Source organism: Cricetulus griseus, chromosome 2 (assembly GCF_003668045.3).
Source record: "Cricetulus griseus strain 17A/GY chromosome 2, alternate assembly CriGri-PICRH-1.0, whole genome shotgun sequence".
Taxonomy (NCBI): domain Eukaryota; kingdom Metazoa; phylum Chordata; class Mammalia; order Rodentia; family Cricetidae; genus Cricetulus; species Cricetulus griseus.
The window spans coordinates 437,221,775-437,232,873 of record NC_048595.1 but is presented as its reverse complement, the minus strand read 5'-3'; the positions used below and the strand labels follow the sequence as shown (position 1 = coordinate 437,232,873).

Sequence of the window (11,099 nt, the reverse complement as noted above, 5' to 3'; positions counted from 1 at the left end):
TCATGTCTTAGCCAGGTCTCCAATTCTATTTCTACCAGAAATAAAACATTCCAAAATGATTTTTTTAAAGGATGAGTATGTTTCTGTATGGGGTGTGTGCACATGAGTGCATGTGGCTGATGAGGCAAGAAGACAGTGTGGGAGCTGGAGTTAGAGGCAGCCATGAGTCAGCAGCTGTGGGTGCTGGGAACCAGACCCAGGTCCTCTGTAGGAGCAGAATGCACTCAACCTCTGAGCCATCTCTAGCCCTCCACGGTATTTTGATCCCCATCCCATCTCTTCATTTTGCCTATCTGTCAGATGGTTTAGAACCAAGGCTTGGGAAATGATAGAGTTGGGGCTATGAGTCCCTAACCCTGTTTAAGCCTAAGCCTGTTTTTTTTTTTTCAAGTTCCTTCTACCTGTGAACCAGATGAGTACAGAGGCTGGGAGCCCTGGCAATTCCATGATCATGATGCAATTATCTCCAGGCCTGGTGGACTTTGGGTAGCAACATTTGTGCTCTTAGAGCCTGTGTTGAGACTGAGGCTAACACCCGGTATTAGTCAGGGTTCCCTAGAGTAACAGAGCTTACAGATTGAGTCACTCTCTATATAGAAAGATTTTACTAGAATTACTTACAGGCTACAGTCCAGTAATACAACAATGACCGGCCAAGAATGGAAAGTCCAAGATTCCAGTAGTTGCTCAGTCCACAAGGCAGGATGCTTTTAGTATACAATGGAATCCAGAAGAATCAGGATCTAAAGCCAAGGAAGAAATGGATGTGTTAGCATGAATAGAGCAAGCAGGCGAAGACCAAAAGCATCCCTCTTCTGGGTGCTTCCAGCAAAGGGTGTAGCCCTGATTGAAGGTGTGTCTTCCCACCTCAAGATCCCTAACAAAAGCCTGTGTCGCGGGTGGAGGTGGCGCACGCCTTTAATCCCAGCACTCAGGAGGCAGAGGCAGGTGGATCATTGTGAGTTCGAGACTAGCCTGGTCTACAAGAGCTATTTCCTGGACAGCCTCCAAAGCCACAGGGAAACCCTGTCTCGAGAAAAAAAAAAAAAGCCTGTGTCTTCCTATCTTAAAAGTCTAGAATAGAAGTCAGCCCACCCAAATCAAACCAAGCAAAGAATCCTTCACAGAAATGCCTGAAAGAGCTCATAAATTGCTATCATAATAGCAATAAATATTTGTAGAGAAAATGATGGTTTGGGAAGATTTTGTATGAAATAAGTCACACTGTACACACAATATGTTTCTTACTTTAAAGTAAGTATAAAATGTCTAAGAAATGCTGCTTTTAAAGGGTTTAATAAAATAAAAAATGTTTGCTCAAAAAAAAGAAAAGAAATGCCTGAAAGACCCCCCAGAGGCTCAGGCCCCCAGGATCTTAGACCAGGACCACGGCGACCCCAATCACCAGGCAGAGGCGGAAACTTGATGCAAACAGCAAGAGGTTTTATTAAACCAGCAGATTGGGGTCCGGAGTCAAGCTCACTCAGGAGTCAAAGAGTCGGACCCCGAACAAAGGTTTAAGGGCTTCTTAAAGTCAAAAACCACAACCAGGTGGGGCCGGGGGAATGCAGAGAATGCAAGGATAAACAGTTCTGATTAGCTAGTTCCCTGTGGCAGACCATAATCTCTGGGCCCATGGGATCATGGAATGTTCAGGGTGGTGACTTCCCTGTTTGTGGGCTGAACAGTTACCAACAACAGAGATGTAATCACTCAATGGTTCATTTCAGTAAAAGTCACAAGTTCTGGTATTTTCACTCAGGGTTCTTCAATGCCCTCCATTTTTGGGTTTTAGTTCCAGATGTTGATAGCCAAGAATGATCATTAGACACCCCTAACAATCAGACCCCTGCCTAGAACCTCAGGAGGAAGCTAAGGTTGTGTGAAGATTGATGTCACAGGCTTTGAAGTTTGTGAGATGCTGGGGAGATAGAGGAGGAAACAGGAATATTTCTACTTGGATTGTGAATGGGAAGAGATCCCAAGGCAGACAAGGAAGAGGCCAAGGACAAGGGCACACAGGAGGTCCATCTGGCCATCTCCTGAAGATCTGAGGACTATCCACAAGAAACACCTTGAAGAAGCCCAGGGTCCTGATGATGCTCAGGAGGAGGCAGGATGCTGGTCCAGGGCCTCATGTCTGGGGTGTCCCTACTTCTAGTCTGCATCATCACCATAGCCCTTCAGTTTGTATTCTGTGTCATCAAGTGGACAAGGACAGAGAGTCCCTGTGTCCTGGGTACAGGCGGGAGACCCAGCGACTCTGTAGTCCATTAATGTCATACATCCCTTTCCTCCACAGTCCCCTGCCACTGAGATGGCCATGTGCACACCACCCAGCAAGGAAAGACCTGATGACTTTCCTTTCCATGTTTGCTAGTCTATTTGCTTGTTTAACAAAATATGGTTTCTCTGTGTAGCTCTGACTTTCTTTGAACTCCCTCTCTAGGCCTTGAATGCAGAGATATACCAGCCTCTCCCACCTAAGTGTTGGGATTAAAGGTGTGTACCAGTACCACCCAGTTTGTGCTGGCTGGTCTTATGTCAACTTGACACATAAAGGAATCACCTGAAAGGAGGAATTTCAATTGAGAAAAGGCCTCCACAAGATCCAGATGTAAGACATGTTCTTAATTAGTGATTAATTCAGGAGGGCCCAGAACATTGTAGGTGATCCCATCCCTGGGCTGTTGGTCATTGAGTTCTATAAGAAAGCAGGTTGAGCAAGCCAAAAGCCATCCCTCCATGGATCTGCATCAGCCCCAGCCTCCAGGTTACTGCCCTGTTTGACTTCCTGTGCTGATTTATTTTGATTATGAACAGCAATATAGAAGTGTAAGACAATAAACTTTTTCCTATCCCATGTGCTTTTTGGGCATGATGTTTTCTTTTCTTTTTTGGGGGGGCGGGGTTGACAGGGTTTCTCTGTGTAGCTTTGGAGCCTATCCTGGCACTCGCTCTGAAGACCCGGCTGGCCTCGAACTCACAGAGATCTGCCTGCCTCTGCCTCAGAAGTGCTGGGATTAAAGGCTGCGACACCAACGCCCGGCCGGGCATGATGTTTTCTTACAGCAATAGAATCCCTGACTGAGAGATTCTCTCATTTTCTTTTTCCTTTCTTTTTTGTTTTGTTTTTTTGTTGTTCGAGACATGATTGCTCTGGGTAGTCCTAGCTGTCCTGGAACTTATGGAGATTCCCCTGCCTCTGTCTTCCGAGAGCTGGGATTAAAGGCTGCTGGTGAAGGGAGCAGCTCCCCATTTTGGCAGCCATAACAGCCAAACACCTGTGATTGTCTGACCTTGCCTTGGTCACTAGGTTAGATGCCTGCCTCGTGGCAAGGAACCAATCAGAAGTTAGATGGTAGTACTATGCTTTACGGCTCTGGGTGTGCTTTACGGACAAGTGCACAGCAATGACGCACAGAGCATAGCAACCACCCTGAGAGGGCCTATGGGCCATAACAACCAGTTGACCAATCAACACAGGGCAAGCTCTCCAAGCCTGAAGGCACACCAATCCTGAGCCTGTTCGTACCCCTAGACATTCCCCTTACGCTGCCCTATAAGATCTCTATGCAGACTCTTGGAGCTGTCTTTCCTAGCTATCTGCCATGGTGGGTAGATGAAAGACCCGAGCTAACATGGGGTTAGCTCCTTAAACAGCTGTAATAAAGCCTCGTGCTGTTTGCATCAAGTTTCCGCCTCTGCATGGTGATTGGGGTGGCCGTGATCCTGGGCTGAGATCCTGGAGGTCTGAGCTTCCAGGGGTCTTACACTGGAAATAAAGGCATGAGCCATCACTGCCCAGCTTTTCTTTTCTATTTTAAACAATGATTTTATTCCTTTTTATTTTCTGTGCATTTGTGTTTTGCCAGCATTTATATCTTTATGAGGGTATCAGATACCCTGGAACTGAACTTGCAGACAGTTATAAGCCATAAAGTAGTGCTGGGAATTGAACCTGAGTCCTCTGGTGAAAGACCCCCTGAAGCACAGGCCTCCAGGATCTCAGCCCAGGACCATGGTCACCCCAATCACCAGGCGGAGTCGAAAGCTTGATGCAAACTGCACGAGGCTTTATTATAGCAGTTTAACGAGCTAACCCCATGTTATCTCGGGTCTTTCATCCACCTACCATGGCAGATGGCTAGGAAAGACAGCTCGAAGAGTCTGCATAGAGATCTTATAGGGCAGCGTAAGGGGAATTTCTAGGGGTACGAACAGGCTCAGGATTGGTGTGCCTCCAGGCTTGGAGGGCTTGCCCTGTGTTGATTGGTCAACTGGTTGTTATGGCCCATAGGCCCTCTCAGGGTGGTTGCTATGCTCTGTGCGTCATTGCTGTGCGCTTGTCCGTAAAGCACACCCAGAGCCATAAAGCATAGCGCCACCAGCTAACTTCTGATTAGTTCCTTGCCACGAAGCAGGCATCTGACCTTCTAGTGACCAAGGCAAGGTCAGACAAGCACGTGTTTGGCTGTTATGGCTGCCATAATGGGGAGCTGTTCCCTTCACTGGTAGAGTAGCCAGTGCTCTTACTGTCGGAGAGCAGTAACCACTTTCTGGCCAGAGTAGGCTCTAGCTAAAAATACAAGCCCCCCTCCCCAAGTGGCTTTTGCAGGTAGTAGTCTCCTTAGACCTGGATTCTACTGCCATTGATAGAAACCAAAAATCCTTTTCAAGAGCTGTGAAACACTTGGGACTGTCAGTAGAAGTTCTGAGTTTTGATATAATCTTAATTATTGACAATCCAGTAGCATAAATGAGCTCTTGGTCTATACAGAGACTCGTGGTTCAAATTGTCTGGGAGGTACTGTGAATCTGGCTCAGCCACACCTCCTGGAAAAGCCCATTTTCTTCCTGGAGACCTACATTCTGCTTGTGAGCACCAGGGAGACCCTATTTCACGGGAAGTCAAATCATTGTGTCCCTCACCCTGCAGTCTTGTGGGGTGACCTGGAGTCTCCTCAAGCACAGAGTTCTCATTGAATTGTGATTTAAGACACTTCAGAAGATTAAACAGAATCAAGATGGATGGAATGAAATTTTAAGAGAAAGCATAGGGCTTGAAGAAGTGTTTTATGTGAGACCATCAGAAAGTACCGTGCACCCCTATTTCATACACTACAGCCTCCCTTGGGGTGATCTTTACCGCCCTCTACATTCAGAGTCTTCTTGAGTCCACATAGCTTCTCCCAGAGGAATGGAGAGCTCTCTGGATTCCCTAGACATATTATCTATGGCCTGTGACTCCCACACCCAGAAATCAATCCAGTGCTGAGTGAAGGCTACAAGTACCCACCATAGCTTCCAGGTAAAGACATAAAAAGAGAGAGAAAATGTGTGTGTGTGTGAGAGAGAGAGAGAGAGAGAGAGACAGAGACACAGACAGAGACATAGACGGGGGAGGGGGGAATCTCTCCATTATGTAACTACCTCTGGTTATACTGGAACTCTGTATGTAGAACAAACAGCCTGGCCTTGAACACACAGGGATCCACCTGCCTCTTCCACCTGGGTTCTGGGATTAAAGGCAAGCACATGCATGCCTAGCAGACAGGCTATATTTTAACAGAAACCAGGACTATACATGTACACTGTTGTCCAATCCATGCAACTGTCAACTCTTTTTTATCTACTACTTTCTGAATGGAAATTTAAAAGTACATTTTTATATTAATAGCTGCATATCACTTCCCAGGATGTATAATATGTGTATGTATATAGTATGTATGTATATAGTATATGCATAATACACACATGTATGTATGTATGTATGTATGTATGTATGTATGTATGCATATACAGAGAGAGAGAGAGTAAAGATCATGTATCTGGGGAGATAGCTTAGAGATTAAGACAATTGAGTGCTCTTCCAAAGGCCCTGGCTATGATTCTCAGCACCAACATGGCAGCTCACAGTTATCGCTAACTCCAGTTCTAGGTTCTAACACCCTCATTTGGTTTCCTTGGGCACCAGCTGTGACTGTGTGCACACACATATACAAGAGCAAAGCACCCATCCACACAGCAAAGAGACAGTACATCTGATACTACTACAATTGGGGCTTCACCTTATGTTAACTCCTGCAGACTGTGAACAGCTAAAGAGATGGAGGTGCAATGGGGATAACAAACCTTGCATCTTTGTATCCTTGCGAGCGGCATTCCTGTCATTCCTGGGCTGTGCTGGGATATTGCTTTCCACTGTTTGTCCCATGGGAAATCTCAGTGTCCAACATGCCTTCTGCTTGGTCCTTCTGAGACAGTCTTTGTCAATTCACAGATGCCATCTCAACTAACTGCTGTATCTAGCCTGATCATACATCTGGGAACAGGGGAAAGGGTGGCAGGGTGTCTCTGGAGATCCAGTACTCATTGTGACAGGGACATTACCTTACCTCTTCATAGCCTTCCTCTCTCAGGAGACAGTGATGGATCCTTGGGTTCCCAAAATTCAGATCAGCTCAGATGCTGTGTCCAGCATCCCCTGAAAGAGTCATATGTTCTTTCCCTGGCAGGAGACAATGTGAATAGATGTTCTGATATTCCTTTGGGGGAAGAACTGTGATCCACTGTATGTATGTTTACAAGGTTTCTTCTACTGAGAAATGAACCTCATTCCTTTGATGGGTTTTGAGTCCCATTTACAAGCAGCTCAAATTGGAAATAATGAGAAGGATCTAAACTTTTTATTGGGATAGCTGACTTCCACCATGTGTCCATCTGTTGTGGGATGTTTTGATCACACTCTGACACTCCCAAGAATGACATTAAGTTTACTTTGAAACACAAGGCTTAGCTAGCTACTAGCTGACCAAAATTAGCAATAGAGTTTGGAGGACTGAGGATATAGAGAGACACTGGAAGAAGTAGGAAGGAACCGAGAGAAAGGCTCCACCCTTTTTGGACAGAGGAATGAAAGAGATAGGGCACTGGTTGCTTCTTGGCTGCTTCTCTGATCATTTAGGTTCCTAACCCGATATCTGACTCCCAAGTTTTTATTGATGAGGAATAATTGGAAAAATTCTTGGCCCATCTGTTTCCAGCATTCTTTTGATGATATATGAACAGTAGCCTACGGTCTGCCCCACTGTGCTGACTATAGGAACATTTTATCCCATTGGCTGTCTCCACAGACATCCACAGAGAAGCTCTCCAGCTGTCTCTCTAAGGAAATTACTTTATCTGGTTCCAGCAGTTCTGTGCTTCCACCTGGTCTCTGTTATTCTGGGACCTCATGGTTCCATTGCCACTACGGAAATCAGGACTGTGAAATGTTCCTACCATTATTGCATCCTACAGACAGCAGCCACTGGTGAGCTGCTCCAGGATGCTCATGGCCTCGGCAGTGTGCTCTATTTGGGAGTCCCCTAGCAGTGAGACCAGGACCTGGTTCATGAACTGGCGTTTTGGAACCCAATTCCCTATGGTGAGATGCCTTGCTCAGTCTTGAATCAGGGGGAAGGGCTTGGTCCTGCCTCAACTAAGTGTGCCAGGATTTGTTGAGTCTCCACAGGAGGCTTTACCCTTTCTGAGGAGTGGATAGGGGTGGGCTGAGGTGGGAAGTTAGCATGGGAGCAGGAGGAGGGGAGGGAGAGGGAATTGTGGTTGGTATGTAAAATGAACGAAAATTTTAAAATAAAAAAGAACACATCAATTGCAGTTTGAGGGGTCAGTCGGCAGTGGTGTGTTTGACTCTTTTACAGACTGTCTTTAGCATTGTTCAATTTAGGAATAACTTAAGTATCTTGGACTTACATAAATCTTGAATTGTATAAACTATAAAAAAAAAACCACATCAGTATTGATATGATAACCCTGTTAGCCAGTTTAGTATTTCAGCTTTCTTTATTCAGTGTCCTCCCCAAAACACAACTTCCTTGCCCCTCCTGTCTGCTGAGATCGCTATTCCTTTTGTGTGGAGCCTCTATCTCACACCTTCCAGTCCATCCAGCGCTTCTCCACTTGAGCCTTCCTGGAAGGCCACACACAGGCTTCATTCAAGCAAGACAGGGAACAGACGTGTATGGTGTTATATTATTTATGATTTATTAGAGCCTGCCTGAGGATTCAGAAAGCAAAGTCACTGCAAGCCACAGAAGACAGGCAGGCACACACCTTTAATCCCAGCAGCCTGAGCTAGGAGGTAGTGATACCCATCTTTAATCCTAGGACTCAGGTAGACAGATCCCTCTGAGTTCAAGGCCACCCAGGGATACAAGAGATTGAATCAGTCTAAAAGAGTAACAGATGACAGGAATTTAATGCCAACACTAGAGGGGTAAAAAGATAGAAGCAGTGTCTTCAGTGGTGAGTAGGAGGCCTTCATTCTCCAGCCAAGCTGAGGACAGGTTACAGTCTGAGGCTTGGTAAGAGCTTGTGGAGACAGGATCAGCCCATTCAGTCTGAGGTAGAGGTAAGAAGCTAGTGGTCAGCTGCTTTGCTTTTCTGATATTCGGCTTGAAGTTTGCATCCCAATATCAGTCTCTGTGTCTCTTTTCTTTCTTTCTTTCTTTCTTTCTTTCTTTCTTTCTTTCTTTCTTTCTTTCTTTCTTCCTTTCTTTCTTTCTTTATTTATTTTTGGGGGTGGGGGGGTTGAGACAGGGTTTCTCTATAGCTTTGGAGGCTGTCCTGGAACAAGCTCTTGTAGACCAGGCTGGTCTCGAACTCACAGAGATCTGCCTGCCTCTCCCTCCCGAGTGCTGGGATTAAAGGCGTGCACCACCGCCGCCCAGCTCTCTGTGTCTCTTATAATTCATGCAACAAGGTAGCTCTTTCTTCTAAGAAAGAGTGAAGGGATTCTTTCATAGGCAAGTAGGTTCAAGGGAAACAAGTTCACAGTTCTCCAAATAACTATTTCAATCCCCCAGTCAGACTTTCAGGACCCTGACTTTGGCACAAGAGACTTCCTAATTTGACTCCAGTCTTCCCTGGAGTTCTGTCTTTTTGAGTGTAATGGCCTGGAGCATGCCTTTGCTGCTGTCTGAAAATACAGCTGCAGGACTGGGTGTCTCTTTCCATAATACTTGGGATTCTACATCTAAGCCTGTCAATAACTGCTGTCAATCTATTAGCACCAAGTACCAACAGCCACCAATCCCATCATCCTTAAAGTGGGAGCTCTTTGTCTTAACACCTGAGGGCCTATTCACACCACCAATCACCTTTTGGCTGGACAGTGACCCAACTCTAGAATCCCACCCCTGAGGCTTTGCTTCTAGAACTGTCATTTTAGGATGAGGCTCCTAGAGAAAAACCCAGAGTTGATTGAGGCCTTTCTTGTCTTATTTGGTGAATTGTCTGCTCTTGAACCAGGATCTTACTTTATAACCCAGAGTAGTTGAAACTCACTATGTAGTCCAGGCTGGCATCATACTTACAGCTATTCCCTGCCTCAGCCTTCCAAGGTCTGGGATTACAGGAGTGTGTCACCATATAAGCTTGGAAGCTTGTGGTTAATTATGATGTGCTCTCAGGAGGAGGGACAAGAGCAGCAACATATGTGTCACAGGAGAAGGGGGGGGGGCGAGCCAAATGGAGAACAGGCTCCAGGATAGACCCTTGGTTGCAGCTGGAGGCAGGGGGATGGACCACAAGGCCAGGAGGTGTGACTCCCAGTTGCAACTGGGTCCATGTGATTCAGAGCAATCCTTTGGGGATGATGGAGTCAGTAGAGATCTCTCACTGCTCCTTCAGGTGGGAAGACCCAGCCAGAAAAGGACACGGTACCAGGACACCAGCAGCATCTGTATTGTCAGTCAGCTGTTTCCATTTGAGTCCTGAATAGCAAACACTTTCTTGAAATTCTTCTCAAACTCAGACTCCAATCTAAGTCCCATTTGGCCAAACTTGGGTTCCTAGAAAAAAAATAACAAAGACAAAAATGATAAGGCTCATTATCAGAAAGAGACACATCTCCTTCTAGGCACTTCTACCCCCTGGCAGAATCTCTCAACTTCATGGTCCAATCACGTGTAAGGAAAATTAGACTTTGCTGTTTCTGAGAATTAATTGTGCCTAGGAGAATGTAAGAAGCAGAAAATCCCCAGACTGGGGAGATGACTCAGTGGGTCAATGTTTGCCACACAAATGTGGGGATCTGAGTTCATATCCCCAAACCTATGGAAAGCTGCATGTGGCAGCCCACATCTGTAATCCCTGCTCTCCACAGTGGTGAGCAATAGGTTACCTTGTGTCAAACAAGGGGAAAGATGAAGAACACTAGCCAAGGTTGCCCTCTGACTTGATCCTCTTGTATTCTATGACACACAGGCACCTGTATTCACACATGAACATACACTCATTCATGTATACATACATATCACACATAATCATGCACACACGCGCGCACACACACACACACACACACACACAAAGATTTAAACTAATGTGGTAGTTTTGAAAAAAGTGGTTGACATAAGGTGGCCTTGTTGGAGGAAGTGTGTCACTGTGGGGGTGGGCGTTCAAGTCTCCTATGCTCAAGCTATACCCAACGTAGACAGAGACTCCTCCTGCTGCCTGGGGATTAACATGTAAAACTCTCAGCTCCTTCTCCAGCGCTATTCCTGACTTCACATCGCACACCATGATGGTAGTGGACTAAACCTGTGTAACTGTAAGCTAGCCCCAAATAAAAGTTTTCTTTTATAAGAACTGCTATGCTCATGGTGTCTACTTCCAGCAATGCAAACCTTAACTAAGACAACTAGCATCTAGAGAAATTGTTTGGTTATTAAGAGCATATACTGCTCTTGCAGAGGACCCAAGTTTAATTTTCAGTACTCATGGCACTCAGCTATAACATCAGCTTTGGGGGGTGTGAGATCTCCAGCCTGCACAGGTAACTACACTCACATCCACATACACTGTGCCTTTTGCCAAACACATATACACACACGTGTGTACACATGCTAAGATTCAAAGCCTGCACCACAATGGCCAGTGTTCTAGAATAATCTCTTTGCACCATGTGAAGATGTGTCTCTGCATTACTTCATCTGCCGAAGGTGCCTTCTGATTGGTTTAATAAAAAGCTGAACAATGGGCAGGAAAGGATAGGTGTGACTTCTAGGCAGAGATAGGAACATGGGACAGGAATG

General features: G+C 45.8%; 1 protein-coding gene across 1 annotated transcript in view; it reads right to left on the bottom strand.

Moving 5' to 3' along the window:
* Positions 1-8,652: 8,652 nt before the first annotated feature.
* Positions 8,653-11,099, bottom strand: part of LOC100751314 (nuclear body protein SP140-like protein) — a 50,103-nt gene continuing 47,656 nt past the window's right edge. The window contains exon 19 of the mRNA XM_027397426.2: positions 8,653-9,857. Coding sequence (XP_027253227.1) covers positions 9,759-9,857 — 99 coding nt within the window. The 3' untranslated portion in view covers positions 8,653-9,758. The remainder of the gene's footprint in view (positions 9,858-11,099) is intronic.